The sequence below is a fragment of the Mauremys reevesii genome, linkage group 1, assembly GCF_016161935.1.
Source record: "Mauremys reevesii isolate NIE-2019 linkage group 1, ASM1616193v1, whole genome shotgun sequence".
Classification (NCBI taxonomy): domain Eukaryota; kingdom Metazoa; phylum Chordata; order Testudines; family Geoemydidae; genus Mauremys; species Mauremys reevesii.
The window spans coordinates 232,838,405-232,855,471 of NC_052623.1; the positions used below are offsets into that span (position 1 = coordinate 232,838,405).

At 42.7% G+C, this 17,067-nt stretch overlaps 2 protein-coding genes across 3 annotated transcripts in view; both read left to right on the plus strand.

Moving 5' to 3' along the window:
* MANSC1 (MANSC domain containing 1) overlaps positions 1-5,024 on the plus strand; it is a 32,654-nt gene extending 27,630 nt beyond the window's left edge. The window contains exon 5 of the mRNA XM_039497129.1: positions 4,919-5,024. The gene's annotated coding sequence lies outside the window, so the exon portion shown is untranslated. The remainder of the gene's footprint in view (positions 1-4,918) is intronic.
* Positions 5,025-13,451: 8,427 nt separating this feature from the next.
* LRP6 (LDL receptor related protein 6) overlaps positions 13,452-17,067 on the plus strand; it is a 197,169-nt gene continuing 193,553 nt past the window's right edge. For both annotated transcript variants that reach the window (XM_039545877.1, XM_039545884.1), the window contains exon 1: positions 13,452-13,795. In XM_039545877.1, coding sequence (XP_039401811.1) covers positions 13,741-13,795 — 55 coding nt within the window. In that variant the 5' untranslated portion in view covers positions 13,452-13,740. The remainder of the gene's footprint in view (positions 13,796-17,067) is intronic.

Consider the following 17,067-nt stretch of genomic DNA (forward strand, 5'->3'; position numbering starts at 1 on the left):
GTTTAATAAACTGAAAAATGTTAATACTTCAAGAGTGAGAGAGGATTTCCTTTAGCCACATTTTAATTGCATAAATAACTTATTCCTCTTAGTAATATGCATTTTTCATACTTAAACTTAATTTATTTTCCTGGACATCAAAAAGAGTAAATGTGTGAGACAGAGCAGCTGTTAAAAAAAAATCCATTATATTTATCTTGTGCTTTTTCATCATAGGTTTTTATGAACTACTTTCTTTTTGCACTGCATGCTCATAAAATATGACATGTTCTGTGCCCCCCCCTCCCTTCTTGTTATGAAATTGTCAACCTGTAACACACTTCAACAGACAGGTCAAGCAATGAACAGATCAGGTAGCAGTAGAAGTCGGTGAGAAAGTAAGTTGGGTTTGTCTACAATACATTAATTTTAATATAGGAAAACAATACCAGAGCCATATGAAGAGTTATCAGCCAATATGACATGATATTTTGTGTCCTTCTGGGACTCTTTAGCACATCTCAGGTTATGTTGCAGCACAAAGTCAAAAATTGATTGGCTTGAATCACATGAGAAATGTAGTAATTACCCTAGTCTCTAGGAGTGTTTCATATTATTATTATTTTTTATAATGCAGAACATAAAAAAGACGTGTAAAAAACCCCCATCAAGTTATATAGACTGGCACACATAGATGTTGTAGGGTGCCATATAAAAAGGCAAATAGAAAACTCACTAGTTGTGTCATAACTAATGCAAACAATCATAAAAAGAAAATGACACCCTAGAACTCTGTTTGGGGGCAGGGAAACCACACGTCAAACTATTGGGAGTTCAATATTGTATGTTTTCATAGGCTAGCAAATCAGATGCTTATAATTTCAATATGACCTTGTGCCAAGAATGAAACCTTGGTACTTTAGCAATATTGCTGTGTAATAAGAAACTTCCAATCACTAACTAAAAAAGAGTGTAGAATGACATGGAAAGGCAATTAGAAAACTCTCAGTTCACTTCCTTTTTCTCTAATCTGTAATTTTGAGTTTGGTGCAAACACCAGATGTCAATGATATGAAGGATTTCCCCCCCGCAACTAGAAAAATTATTGATGGTATTAACACATCAGCGTTCCTGACACTGGTGGTATCTCTTAGAGCATGGAATACAGGCCCTTCAAGCCACTTCTGTGACCCTGACACTGCCAGGTTCGTGGATACTTTCTGGTTATTCTTCCTCGCATAAGAATAGTTTTTCTCATCTCCCAGTTTGTAGCCAGTTGCTCTGGGAAAACCGGCACTTCTCGTCTCCCCGAAGGTCTGCACCTACCTTGAAAGGCATGTTCCTCTATATGCAAGTTCATCTGTGTTGCATTCCCCTTGTAGTGTTGATCTCCCACTATATTGTCTTCTGTCTACATTCTTGGAGCATGCCTGAAGTTGTTCTTTCTAGATGCCTCCTTTTTGGCCTTCAGGAAGTCATTGTCTATAGAAAATCTCTAGCTCACGCTTGAGAGAGGAAGTTTTCTATCATATGTAATTCATAAGGATATTAATATGCAGACCATAAATTCAGGTGTAGCCATCCATCACAATGCCCACTACTGTGTTCTTCATTTATTATCTGGATTAAATATTCTTTTCCAGCTTCAGTACATCTATAATGTACTGTGTTATCCTCTGTAAAATAGTATATTGGTTCAGTGAGAAAAAAGATTTTAAACTAGCAAGTTAAAACCACTTGTTCTGCTTCTCCCTCCTTTAACCTTTTGTGATACCATTGATTTCAGTCGCATTATTCCATATTTACATTGGTGTAAATGAGTCAGGCACAGTGTGAACATAACAGCAGGATACTTTGACCACTCACCTTTTTTTTTTCTTTCATTTTATTCATAGAAAATTGACAACTGCATCTGATTGGCAGAAAAAAGTTCCTAAATAGTTATTGCTTAATCTTGTGCACTCAGTATTTCCTTAACATGAAATGAGCAAGAAAATAAAATTTTTGCTGTTCAGCACAAATTCAAGAGATTGGGGGCTAGATTCTGTAATCCATTTGCTCATGCATAGAGAGACAAGTCCTCCCTTTTAAGGATAGGTACTTTTTAATAAGGCTGGGGTGATTCAGATGCTGAGGTACTTTGTTTAACCTGGCTGAAAGATCTGTTGAGATTGGCACAGGAAAGACGTTTGTTATTAGCTGCGTGACTTTAGAGTCATTCCCAGTTTTACTTTGCCTCTACAGTAATTAATGACTGACTGATTTTTAGCAGATTGGGAGTGGTATCCTTAATGTTAGTGAGCAACCAAAGATGCAGTCTGCCTCTATCAACTACAACTCATTCCGGTATGTAATTTTGATATCTGCTACTTCACAGTGGCACCTGATCTTTATGGTGGAGGATCTAGTAGAATGTTGAAGAGTAACAGGGAAAAGGAACAGCTTTTTTCTGGGCCTACTCCAGCTACTCTGTGTTGAGCGAATTCTTTGATGGACACTGTCCAAACTTGTAGATCATGCATTTTGCAGTGTTTTTTAATGCCTTCTAACTAACTACTTTCACACTCTCACAAGGTTCTATCTGTTCTGGGGTTAGAGAGGTGTTAGAAGAAGCTTTATTTAGGGCATTCCTGCATTTGGGAAGACATTTGGTGTGTGTTTTGAGTGAGTTTTCCTCGTTGCTCTTTCTAATGGACCTGTTGTTTCCATCTACATCCAGCTCCTATTGACGCTAAATTCTCTTCTTGCATTACGAGTAGTTAAGGATAAGATGGCCCTTTTATTGAAATGGCCATGTGCTGCTCTGTCTTTGTGTATGCATCTTCCGTTTATGTCAGTTGGAGTCCCACATGCAGATAATTCATGGCCCTAAGCCAAGTCCCTCCACTGTGTGTCATAACTTTTCAAAACGATTGCCTTAAGGAGGACATGATTTCTCAATCCAGCAGTGAAATTTTTGGAAGACTCCAAAAACAATCTTCCCAACTGTTTCTGATTAGCCAGCTATGTCAGTGTTTTGCTTGTTTTGTTTCAAGGCATGAAATAAATAGTACAGATGCGTTTTATTTTTTCATACTCCAATAACTCAATCACTGTTTTGGAAAATGTTCAGATTTGTCACATGCTATATGTCGTCCTTATTGAGGACTGTTTGTTTTGGAAAAGGTCAAAAATAATTGGCTGTGAAATATAGTTATAATGGCCAAATCTTGTCTGAACCTGAATTTCTTGTCTCAAATTCAGCTCAGCTGTAAATTTCCCTCCTTGTTCTTTGTATGGAACTCCATATTGCCATCAATTTAAACACTGATTAGGGGGCACATTCACTCCTTTTTTCCTGCACCAGACTCCCATTTACATTGTTGAAAATGAGAGGATAGTCAGCCCAGCGTAAACATACAGCATGATACTTTGATCACACACCTTTTGTTTGTTTGTTTGTTTTATTCATGGAAAATTGACAACTGCATCTCATTGGCAGAAAAAAGTCCCTAAATAGTTATTGCATAATCTTGTGAATATGCCCTTAATTTGTGTTTGGTATTCTTTTTATGGTTTTATCTTGTTTTGAATATTGTACCAAAAGGAGAAGAAGGACTTGGATCACGGGGCTCTAAAACATAGGTCTTCTGAGATGGCTTATATAAGTTATATTTAATGAAACTAGTTAATGGATAATTCACATGTAGGGAACCGGAGGGAAGGCTGTAAGATGCTGAGCACCTTCCACTCCCACTGAAGGCAATTGGAGCCAAGGGTGTTTTGCCTCTCAATAATTGCGCTCGTAATTTTAATGTCCCAGTGTATTTGCAGCCAAACTCTGGGCCCACTGAAATTAAAGTTCCATTGACTTCAATGAAATCAGTCAATTATTGGCCGTGGTCCACCAACTATGTAGACTCAGACCTCATATGTTTTGTGCTCATTTAAGTATCTATAATGCAATTGTTCAAGAAAGAGACTTATCAGCTGCATAGTAGGTATGTAAATATTGTACTGAAACAGACTCATGGCAGTGACTGGGTCTGTAACTACACCAGGCTGATCAGGAAGATCAGATATAGAAAAAGGGAGCAAGTACACGCCTTAATTTTTTTTTAACAAAAGCAAATTGGGAGTATATGATATATGTATATGTGAGGGGTAGGCTAGGGCAGTGACGAATAAAATAGATTTTGTGTGACATTTCACTCATACTTCCTTTTCTCCATTAAAGAGGTCTGGGCCTGGGCCTTCCATTGTTTTTTAACATAATCCCATGGAACTTGACACATTTTGGTAAACAAGGTAATGGTTTATTGCCACAATGTACCATAGGAAGCCCATAGGTTCATTAACAATTCTGGCAATTTAAAGTGCCAAGATTCATAAACCACACATGAATATGTGGCTCTAAATCTCTACCTTTTTTTTTTTAACTTTTGGAGCTTTGCTTAAAAAAATGTTTGGGGGAAAAATAGCATTTTAAATGTATTGTTCAAAGAAAAGAACTCTTAATATGCCAAGATTAAACGGGGATTTTGTTCTGTGTAAGCTCTTTTCAGCTCATTCTAAAGGTATTAGATTTTTCACAATTGTAGTAAGGAAAAAATAGTACAAGTTGCATCAACTGCAAAGTCCTGACACTGGAAAAGGCATTGGAAGGAACTTTACAAGTCAAGGCTATTCAGGCATAACTCAGTCTTTTGAATTACAAGGAGGACTCATGTGACCAAGTACTATTTATGTGTTGGAGGAGAGAGACAGAATGAATGTTCTTGCTGTAATAACTTATTTTTCCTTAAAAAAATTCAGAATTTAAACAGAATCTATTTATTCCAAAACTGAATGCACTAATTCTATATTACTACCTTTACAGCACGGGTGACTCTTATAATTAATACCTTTTGGTGGTCTCTTTTAGTGTCTCCTATGTTATTTGTCTTTGTTTTATCCCCAGCTGTACTTGAACAATCTTCATCAGTGCCCAAGAAAATTATTCAAAGAAACTAATGGACATGGAAAAACAGCAAATGAGTCTTCAACCATATATAATTGCGTCTCCCGCCCTCTCATCTTACAAAGAATGAGTTACAGGCTGTAAAATGGTGGAAATCATTATATACACAATCAGTGCAAACTTAAGGGCCTAGCTTAATTCCTGTTGTAAGCAGTTGTAACTGCCTTTGAAGTCAAAGTGCCAGTTTATACCAAGGCTGAATTTGTGTCTCTAACTTTTTGCTGTCCTCTGCCTACATGTTGGCTTTCCCTTATGGCGTGGAAGAGATGTAGGTTGTTATGGTACGCCCTGCACTTAACACTGCTGCCAGTTGAGAGGGGAAAATACAGGCTCAGTTTCCATTTCACTCAGCCTCATAAAGGTCCAAAATTATATCAGTTAAACAGGGGTTTTCATTAGTTACACTTGGTTAAGATGTGGGCAACAGTAATTTTGAACTTTATCTTTATTATCGGCATTTTGAGTATGTGCTCTTCAGTATAAACAGGAAAAAAAGTTTTAAGGAATTTGCCTTAATGGAACAAATATGAGGTAGCATATAGCCACAATGTACACACTAGCATTTTATATGCCTAAGATAAACTGGGGACATATGTTTCCTATAAGCTGCCCTTACAGGACCTGGGACACACCAAAATAAATAAAATAAAAACCTATGGTGTTCAGTAGTGGTGGCATCTGGGCATTGCCAAGTCTATAAACTTAGCTTACAAAAATACCTGTTAATGCTAACAGGGGTTCATCGAGAATGCACCGTAGTTCTTTCTTTTATTTTTATCACTGCATACAAAGCACTAAGTTGAGGAAGATCTTGGCTTCTCTTTAAATACGAATGGCTCCAATATCTTCTCTTTATTGTGATCCTGCCTCACAATCTAAGCAGAGATGGACTGTGTGAGATGTGAGGCACTGCAGATAATGGTGTTGGAGAGCCAGTAGGGGGCACACTTTCCTCCAGTACAATGAGGTGAATCTGTACTGAACCAAAGTCTCAGCTTGTTTTTAGGGGGTACTGTAATGCTTCTGTAAGGGGACTGTTGCCCCCTTACTAACATTCAGTGGGGGTGTTTTGGTTGGCTAGCTCCCAGCACTAAAAGGGGAAGGGTCGATGGGAAATCAGGACCCTGAAACTGACAGTCCCCAGGAACAATGGGGAGAGGCCAATGCTCCAGGTCAGCCTGATTGACAGAGTGGGCAGGCTAATCAGGGAGTCAGGAGGCCAGGGTGGGTCCCGTCCTCCCGGTGAGTTGGAATTGCCTGGATCAGACAGAGTGGGGCTGAGCTAAGGAGAGCAGATCCTGTGCTGGGAGCAGAGCTGCAACCACAGAACCAGGTGTGGTGAGCAACTGGGGTCAGCGAAGGGGGAACCTTGGGAAAAGGGCCCAGCGCAGAAAGACACCCCTAGCCAAGGGTCCTTGCAGGCCAGACTGGGAGGGGGATCATAACCCAATGTGGGGCTGAGGCTGGGAAGAAGGGTCCCACCACCCAAAGCCTGGAGGTGTGTGGCCACCACTATTGCAAGTGTCCAACCTGCAGCATCCCTGCAGCACAGCCAGGACCTGAGAAGGAGACCTGGGACCTACAAGGAACAGACTGCAAAGTGCCCTGATGTCCAGAGACACTGTTTGGAATGTTCCCTGCCACAGAGCAGGGTGATGTTTTTCTTTAACCTTTCCCATTTTTCCTTATTTTTTTTAATTAATTGTTAAATTGAACAACTTGTATTTGCTTTAAATTGTATGAAATGATCAGTGGGTCAAGGAGGTGCCCAGTGCAGAGAGGGTACCCCGGAGTGGGGACACCCTGCCCCTGTCCTATGTGACCACAGCAGGGTTGGGGGTTGAGCCCCCCAGGAATCCTGGGCCCAGCCTTGTTGGGGTTACGAGGACTCTGCCAGACAGGAGAGTGGAAGGGGAGCCCTCAAGGTCAGGCAGACCTCTGGTAAAGGAAGAGGGAGCGAGGACTCAGATCCTTTTGCTAGTCCACTTCACCGGGGTAGCGCAGAAGCCAGGAAAGTTCCACACAATAGCGGGACCATTCCCCCGTTTACACTACCCTACAGGTGTCGAAGGGATGTAAAAAGCCCAAGCCTCTGATGAGAAACTGCTACTGAAAATCTCATAATAATTTTCTTGAGAGGTAAGGTGTTAGCCCTGGTGTCCTGGCTGAATTCCAGTTTGAGTGATTAGATTCTGATTAGCTACATTCCCTCTGCAGTTTGAACTGGATAAAACAAGAGAGTGTTGCTGTGCACTTTTAACTATTGCATTTCATCCCAGAAGTGGCTGTGTTTCTAGGGTTCAATGAGACGTCCCTGTGTACAGCTTGTATTTCGTAGTTTTTAAGGCCCATCAGAAATAAAAGCCGCCATATGAAAGTTGTTGTGCGTTTGTTAACTACTCCCTGAAATGGTGACCTCCCTTTCTTAACCATAGCCATAAACTTCAGCCACCAATCCCTGTAACTAAAATAGTGTGAACAACATGTACAATGTTTTACCAATAGCTAATTCTTAAGCTTCAAAGGATTCAATGCAACGCTTAATTGGTAAATACTGAGGATATGTATTGCAAAATATTGAACTCCATAAAAGTGTTCTGAAAAGGAAGTATTTCAGAATTGTTGTTGCTTTAAAATGCATGCACATTATACTTAATGGGGTCCATATGCTGACTGGGTTTGAAATTTTTTAGCAAATTAAAACAAAACAATGCTTCAGTGCATGTCAGTGTAAAATGTGATCCCTTTGAAATGGATGTTTTAACTCATCAATGCAGCATTAAAGTACTTAAACATACTAAAACTGTAACTTTCCCAAATGACATTTTCATAATTTGGCTTTGAAATTTAGGCATGTTAAACATTAATAAATATTGGGCCTGCCCGGTGGTCCAATGAGTAGTGTAAATCTGGAATCAGAATCCTGCATATGGGAAGCTGAAAGCACTACAACAGAAGCATGCTCTGAGAGTTAGAGGAGGAGAGGAAGGGAGCAGGGGGCTGGGGAAATCACATGGTCTCAGATCCACCCTGGCCACCATTACAAATATGCTCCTCCTTCCCTCCCGTGTCCCGCTGCAAGTAAGGTGATGGGCAGGTTCTTGAAGGCTTCCATACCTATTCTCAGGGTATCCCCATAGAATTTCTATTGAAGTGGCTTTTATATATATATATATATATATATATATATATATATATATATATATATATATATATATATATATATATATATATATATATATATATATATATATATATATATATAGGGCTGTGATGGGCTCAGGCACAGCCCAAGCTATTGCTTTGGTTGCAGTGCTTGACTGTGGGAGGGCACTCGTGGTCTGGTTATCTGGAGATGCAAATAGAGGCTGAGCAACCCACCACCTCTTCTGGTAATAGGGAAGCATAGGTGCCGACTTCATGGGTGCTCCAGGGCTGGAGCACGCACGGAAAAAATAGGTGCACCCACTGTCAGCCAAGTTCCCCATACCACCCCACCTCCTCATCCTCCTCCTCCCCTGAGCGCACTGCGCCCCAGCTCCTCCACCTACCTCCCAGCACTTGTCGCCGCCAAACAGCTGTAGCAAGTTCCGGGAGGGAGGGGGAAGGAGTGTGCTCAGGGCAGAAGGTGGGGAAGAGGCGGGGCCAGGGCAGGGAGATGCTTCTAGTTTTTCCCATCTCAAGGTTTATTTGAAGAAGAGATGAGATGAGGAGGATTGCTCTGAGAGGACCTCTGGGGATCACGGGTGGAGGTGGTGCCTTAGAAACAAAGAAAACCAAAATGTTCTCTCTCTCAATCCAAAGCAACCTATTTGTGAGCTTCCTATTTCCTGCTGAAAAGTTGAAGGCACCTCCCCATGGCACGGGAGAGTTGGTGAGGGACAAAATGTCTCCTGTTAATGTTGACCCTAATTATGGACAAGATAATCTAACCCCTTTCTACCTGGTTGTTGATGTAGCTCCACTTTAAAGAGCCGTTTCATTTCAGAAGAGAGCCTCATGGCAAACCTCTTCCCAAAGATTTGTCATGAAATGATGGTAAATGCACTTATACTTGAACTGGGGTTGGGCTCAGAGTTAGGGAGGATAAGAATTAAGTCTGTTTCTTTTTAAACAGTGAGTTTAGGGCTTGTGAAAAGTTACAGACTGACAGCGCTGAAACCCAGGGTCTTCTGTTAATGCACTGAACAGTATTAGCTACAACACAGGCAATAGCAGCATAAGCCGTCCCTACATAATGCTCTATCCCCCCAAACTATTGTGCCTCAACCTTGCTTTGTGGTCCTACTTCTAGGGGTGAGCTAGAGTCTTGGGGCAAAATCCTGGACCCACTGAAGGGGATGGGAGTTTTGCCATAGACTTCAATGAGGCAGGATTTCACCCACCGTGCCCATTGAATTCTTGGACTCATTGAGACAATCAGCAAATAAATCAATTCTGATGGTGGTTTCTGTGATGTGGTAGACACAAACTCGTTTGCTGAGCAGTCATAATCCATTAGTTGCTTTAGATCACTACTGACTTGGGCCCCAGTCTAACAAGGATCCCACTGATTTCATCAGGACCTTGTGTTGGTGTAAGAGCCTGCTAGCCTACACAGATCTCATTGCAGGACTGGGGTCTTGGACAGTTTTTGAATCTGTGACCCAGAAATTCTACTTTGAGGCAGAGATTAAATATTAATTAACATGAGGAATCCCTATTAAAATTCAAAATGTACCCTCTTCCCACTCCCCTTTATTTTATTCTGACTCAGCTTAAATCAAGTGACATACTACAAACAGTATGAAAGACCCGCAGGTGTAGGCGAGGCCATTTGTCTCACCTACTTCCTTTTGTGGTCCATCTTAAAAACTAATTTCTGTGCATATAAATTGCAAGTAAAGCAGAGAACGTGCCTTGGTTTTTTGTTTTTTTTTTATTGTCTTTACATTGTGTAGTAGCTGTGTTGGTCCCGGGATATGAGAAAGACATGCTAGGTGAACCAATAACTTTTTCTGAGCCAGTTTCCATTGGTCGAAGGGACAAGTTTTTGAGCTTCACTGAGCTCTTCCTGAAGAAGATTGTGATGGGATGTTAGATGGGTTGGGATCTGAGTTACTAGAGAGAATTCTTTCCTGGGTGCTGGCTGGTGAGTCTTGCTCACATGCTCAGGGTTTAACTGATCGCCATATTTGGGGTCGGGAAGGAATTTTCCTCCAGGGCAGATTAGCAGAGACCCTGGAGGTTTTTCGCCTTCCTCTGCAGCATGGGGCACGGGTCACTTTCTGGAGGATTCTCTGCAGCTTGAGGTCTTCAAACCGCAATTTGGGGACTTCGATAACTCAGACATAGGCTAGGGGTTTGTTATAGAAGTGGATGGGTGGGATTCTGTGGCCTGCATTGTGCAGGAGGTCAGACTAGATGATCATAATGGTCCCTTCTGACCTTAAAGTCTATGAATCTATGAATCTATAAGATTGGGAGCAAGTCGCTTTCACCAACAGAAGTTAGTCCAATAAAAGATTTTACCTCACTCACCTTGCCTTTCTTATATTGTCCTCATAAAATTGCACCTAGAATGTTGCACACAGTTCTGGCCTCTGCAGTATAAGAAAAAAAATGCAGAGGGTGGAGAGTAGGTTCAGGATAGGACTAGATATGATAGCAGTGATGAAAGGAGATTGAAGGATCTGACTTGATACTTACGGGAAAAGAGGGCTAAGCTGAGGTAGGGGAAGCCAATAACATTAATTAAGTATCTCCAAGGAAATAATATCAGGAAAGGAGAAGACTTGCATTACAATGACACTGTGAAGGGATGGAATGCTGTAATGTTCTAATGCTACAAATAAAACTAGCCTGGACCTCAGGGAAGATGTCTTTAAGAGTGAGAGCAATCAGGAGCTCAGACTCCCAAGAGAGGTAGTCAAGACCCTGGAGTTTCACCAGCAAAAGATTAGATAAGACACTAGAGGGAATAATGTAGGGAAATGTGTTGCATGCTTTAGGGGATCGGGCTTGATAGCTCTCAGGTTGAGGGTTTTCTCAGCTCTACTTTATGTGATTATGATAGGGAATTCATCACAGATTCTAGATACTTGTTTTAAAAGGCTAATCACTGTTATACAACATTGATTTTACAATTTACTTTATATTGTAAAATTATAGTCATTTTTCTGGAACAGCTTAAATAATGTTATGTTTCCCCTGCAGGCTCTTGCCTCAGTTAACTGTGCTGACTGGGGCTGGATTAAGGGAATTCAGTGCCTAGATACATCATGGCCTGTGGGCCCATCCCCCACATGGAGTGGCAGAAGCAGGAAAGGCCATGTCTCTTAGCTGAGAGTCAGGGAGAGCAACATTAGTCTTCCTTATCTCCCCAGCAGTAGTAATAGAGGCCTCCTCTCCAAGCCCCAGGTAGGCAGGGGACCTCCCAATATTTACACTGGCAGCTGGGGAAACCAACTTGGTGGCTGGGCAACACAAAGTCTACCACTGGGGGTGATGTTGGTGGTGTCCCCCAGAGCAGTGGGTCTTGAAGTTCCCTCACCATTGGGATGAATGAGGCAGTTCACGTCTCTGAGCTAGTGTTGCAGATGCAGGGAGATATTATTGCTTTGGTTTCACTCTTGTTTAAACGTTTAAGCTTTTCTTTGCAACCATATGGACAAGAAACTTACAATGCATTTTTCTTTTCTTTTTTTTTCTTTTTGTTTTTTTTTTAAATGAAAGTGGAGATTCTGATGTAATCGCAAGACTCAAGAAACTGGGGCCCTAGGCAAGGGTCTGTAAGGCCTATACCCTAGTCTGTCTCCGGTGCTGACATCCTACTATAAATGATCACCAGGAAAGAACAAAGTAAACTATGAAATTAGAAGGGTTATTTTTCTTGTGTTTGTAGTTGATCTGAGAATAATACGACCCTTTAAATTTAATATGGTATTTCTCTCAACTTCTGCCCTAAGCTGTTGTGTATTGTGTCTGTGTGCTATTAAACAGCTGCTGCATTCCTTGGTGGGCAAAGTGGTATGTATGTCTCTTAGTACAAATCATTAAGTGAAGTTTGTAAAGTGGATGAAAGAAGCTATGTAAATGCAAGAAAACTTTCATTCAGTGTTTCCAAGTAGGAAAGAGCAAAATATGTAGGGAAATAAACTTTTAAAAAAGCTTCTAAGAATGAATTACTAAATATTTAAAAATCTGTTTATAGTAGTTGACACAGAAAGGGGAGTGCTTAAGTGGCTATCATTTGGGAAGTGTTTATTGTTACATTTAAATGTGAAATGTTTATTATGTGTTTTATGTTTGTGTTTTTTTTAATTTTTGTTCAAAACCGTTCATGGCATTGATTCGGTGAAGGGGACAAAAAACCAAAACCCAGTGACTTTTGGGAAATGAGACATGCATCATTGCAGCAATTAAACAGCAAAGTTCTGTTAAAAAGAATAAATCGTATTTTTGCACTGGGAAAGATTAAAAAAAATTCCTCTGCAGGCCATAGTAACCCCACACTGTAGCTTCATTTTACAGTGCTGCTCAACTTTTTCTAGTGATACTGATACTTTAATATAACATGACTCAGCCGTTCCCCTAGGGGGTTTCTAATTCAATCAGGAGGCCAGATCAGGAAAAGCATATAAGAGACTGATAAATATTTAAATATCAATATTATTCCACCCTCTTGCGTGACTGACTGGCAGAGATTTTATTTTGGGGGTTGGCTTATGTGGGATTGTAAGGATTTTTTTAAAGGACGCTGCAGTCTTTAGGCAAAACTCTCACTGAAGTCTGTGGAAGTTTTGCTGTATAAGGAGTGCAGGCTTGGTCTCAGAACTTTATATTGGAGATCCCTGCATATCCAGCTGGTTCAAGGGCCATTAGTACTGATTCATTCACAGTGTGTGGTTAACGTACTGCTGCAATAGTTAGACAAAGGGAATTAGAAAGGAAAGAGGCATTGGCCCTTCTGCTTGTCTCCCTCAGCTTCTCCTTGGCTGCAAGCACATAGCCTGCCTGAGCCAGGGCTGCCTTCACCTGAAGCAGGAGCAGCAGCTGTGAGTTTCCTTTGTGCTGCTGCTCTTGCTCTGTGGCTGAAAGTAGGTCCGGCACTCCCAGGTCCAGTGGTGTATCGACAACCGCATCGCACCCCCCCTTCCCCCAAAAAAGAGGGAGGAGGGAAAGGAAAATAGTCCCATTGGAATGCGATAGTGGCTGCTGGGGTGTCCCTCCCCCTCGCTGGGGACGGTGCCTGGGCGAAGCGCTGCCCCCCTCCCTGCCTGCCCCGGCCGCCGCGCTGCCTGGCTCGGGCTCGCCCCGCCCGCCTTTGTCGGGGAGGCGCGGCGGGCTCCGTGCGAGCGCGGGCACCGCAGGAGGGCGCTGCAGCGGGGCGCAGGGAGCCGTCCGGGGGAGGGCAGGGGGCGGAGGCTGCCGGTGCTGAGCAGGGAGGGGGGGGGCGTGTATCCCTGCGCCGCTGTGCTCGGGAGGAGGAGCAGGAGCAGGAGCAGGAGGCGGCGGCGGCTGGCCGAGGAGTTGGATGGGGGAATTGCAGCCGCCTTTGCGCGGCGGCGGCGGCGGCAGCGGCATGGAGGGGAGCGTTTGCGCGGCTGGTGCAAAGGGGCCAGGCGCCTGCTAGAGCCAGACAGCGGGGGGGACGGACCTGCAGCTGCTCCCCCCCGCCTGGAAGTATGAACTGGCAGCGGAGCTGCTGCTGCTGCCGCTCTCCCCCGCCAGCGCCGCCGCCGCCGCCCCCCCGCCGGTGAGCGAGCCAGCCGAGACGGAAGATGGGGCCCGGGCTCCGGAGCCTACTTCTCTGCAGTTTCTGCGCCCTGGTGCGAGGTGAGCGGGGAAGGGGGAAAGTTGCGGGGGTCGCTGCCCGTGGCCATGTTCCGCGCCGGGGGGTGGGGGGAGCGGCCAGGCCTGGCCGCCGGGGAGGGGGAGAGGGGCCCAAGAGAAGGGGCGGCAGCAGCGCTCCTTGCAGTGCTACGGAGCCAGCCTCTGCCCCCGAACTAACTTCCCGCAGCGCAGCGGGCAAGCCCCGCACTGGCCGGGGCGGGTGGGGGCATCGCACGCTCTTGTGCACCCCCCAGAGTCGCTTTCAGGGGCAGTCACCTGGTGGTGAAATATTCCCTGGGCTTCGTGATGTTTGTGTGGGGGTGGCTGGAGTTATTTTTGTTTATCCTGCGTGCTCAGGAGTCATCTTAAAAATACATATTTTTTTGTTTTTGCAAACTTAAAAAAAAAAAAAAGGAAAAAAAAACCCGCTCAGGGTTTGCAGTCCTCGTTGCACGGAATCCAGGATGGGAAGCAGAGGGGTGAGGAGAATCTGGGCAGCGTTTCAAGGAGCAAAGCATTAAAACATCGTGGTGGCTGGGTGGGTTGGGTTGTTGTTGTTGTTTTGGTCGCCCCCTGCGCCTATCCATGTTTAGAGAGGATTGAAGTCCTGTGTACACTTCACTGGAAAAAAGTGTATGTAATAATCTAGCGTTTCATTGGATTTTATATGTACCAGATTAAGTGCACACTTGGCAAGAAGAATCCATGCATCTGAAGTGGGGTTTTCACCCATGAAAGTTTATGCCCAAATAAATCTGTTAGCCACAGGACTTCTCGTTGTTTTGGCAAAAAGAATAACACTCTTTTGATCTGTATTGGGTCCATTCTGGGACTTGAGAGAAGTTTGTGTTTTAGAGGGCTGATTGTAAAGGATGTTGATAGACTTGGATAATATATACTGAATGAATATCGATATATTTTTCAAAAATAAGGGATTCAAAATAAAGAACTGCCAAATGGCATTCAGTGTTTTTAACACACTATAATATAACACATTTAATTCCCCCCTCCCCTCAATTTCCTGTACTGGAGAGAACAAAAACATAACTGAAGGTTTTGTATGCTGTACATTTGATTACAGTAACCATTTCTTCTTGTTTAAAATCTTTTTTGGTGAGAAGAGACCTGTGTTTATATCCATCACATCACTGTCCTTTTCCATAGATAACAAGGGAAGTGATTCTTTGATATATCAGAAAAAAGCAATCACATTCTGATTTAAAAATTGGCTTGCAACCATTAATTTGTTTTGATGGGAGCTTGGGGGAAGGAGATTTGGGTTGGAGGAAGAGCTTGATAGCCAGTTGCTCGCTGCTCTGGAAGAGGAAAGATTTCCCCCCCCCCCATATCACCCTTCCATGCATCTGTTTGCCATATTGCATCCTGTTGGAGAAATGTAAGTATACTTATTTAAATAGGCTAGATAACGTTTCATACCCCACTTGTGGCTGTAAAGTTACATTTTAAGTAACTGGATTTCAGGCAAGGAGGAGAAATAATGTATTTTGAGCAGTACACTTTATTATTTGATACCCATACATTTCCTTAATAAAAACTCATCTAGCACTGTAACTGTTGCCTTAAACCAGACATTCTTCTGTTTTTTTCCCCTTAAGTTGCAATTTGAGCAGGAGTATACAAGTCAGTGGGATATTGGCACCATGACTGTCATTTTTCCAAATCAATCAGCTCTTAGTTATATATTCTTTGCAAGTCTTCACAGACCCGCTGATGCTTTGTAGGAAAGTTTGAAAGACATTCAGTTTATAAACCATTCTGGATTGTCATTTTTTTCTCTCATCTCTTTATCTTTTGCCGAGTATATTTTTATTAAAACAACATCTTTTTCTTTAGCGTTCATCTGCTCCTGTTGTTTGTTTCCCCCACCTGTAATCATAATCTTCTATCTGTGACATTACAGTAATTTCCACCACAGTTACTTCAGGTAGGGATAAGCAGCAGGAGCAGCTGAACTTGGAAGAAACAAAGATCGTATTTTTATGCATATGTCTTTCTTAATAAAGAATGTACATGATATGCAAGCAGAATTGGTTCTGAAGAGAATGTGTTCAATTTCCAGGAGGTGTGAGCAGCCCTTTAATGAGGCAAAGGCACGCATTGCCCACACAGACTATTGTCCGAAGTAAGACTATGTTTTTACATGAGTAAGGGTGAAGTTTTTTGTGCACATGTTTACTTCTTGGTTCGTGAATTTCGTGCTGTGAAAGGTGCCAAGCTGACAGTGTTGGAGACTGAAGCCCCTCCTTTAGACACAGGAATGGAACTGTAATGCATTCTTATTTTGCTATGTCAATTGGCAGCATTTGGTCTTCTAAGAGTATTACTTAGGGATGCCACATTTTGATGCTAATCTTTGATTTGGATACTTAATCATGATAAGCTGCACAGAGACCACTGATGTATCACAAAGGTTACCCAATAGCCAGATGACGGTAGGAATTTTTGATAATTTGTTTATCAGTCTTGGCTGGATTAACACCGGTAACATTTAAATGCAAAATCTAGTTAATTAGCAAATTATACCCTCATGATCAGGCCTTGGGAAAAGTATACTAGGCACCTACTAGCCAGAGGTTGATATATAATATGTGGGGCCTCTCCAGTGGTGAAACCCTGGTCCCACTACCAGCGTGGGGGCGAATGCTGGTATTCATAAAGGGGAGAGCAGACCCCTATCCCTGTCCCAGAACCTGTCACTGCTAATGTATGGCTCCTCCATCTTCTGGTTTATTTTTGGGATTGGGGCTTCCTCTTTTCTGAACATCAACAATGCCTGCTGTTGCTGCTGCTTGGAGCTTTCCCCAAGGCACAGAGGAGTGAGGTTGACCTGATTCCTGTCAGCTTCACTGTTGTCCACAGTATTTTTAACAGTAGCAGTGAAACTGATCAGAATCTTGTTAGAGGCTTTGATGCTGCTTGGGGGCAAAGCTGTGGGTAATAGGTCTGTCTGTTAACTAAGGAAAATGACACCACACAGGTTTAAATTTGCAAAGTTACCTCAGTCATAAGTGCTAAAACTTAACCTGTTCTTTTGTAAAAGAGGAGTTACATTCTGCCGGAACTGATGGCTTACCTCTTCTTCCCTTCTGGGGGAAAACTTCCTAATTGCATCTGATGAAGTGCGTTCTAGCCAATGAAAGCTTATGCCCAAATAGATTCGTTAGTCTGTAAGGTACCACAAGGACTTCACATTGTTTTTACTGATAGTAAGAGTTGCTCTTTTTTCAATCCTGCTCATGCAAAGGGTGCATCAA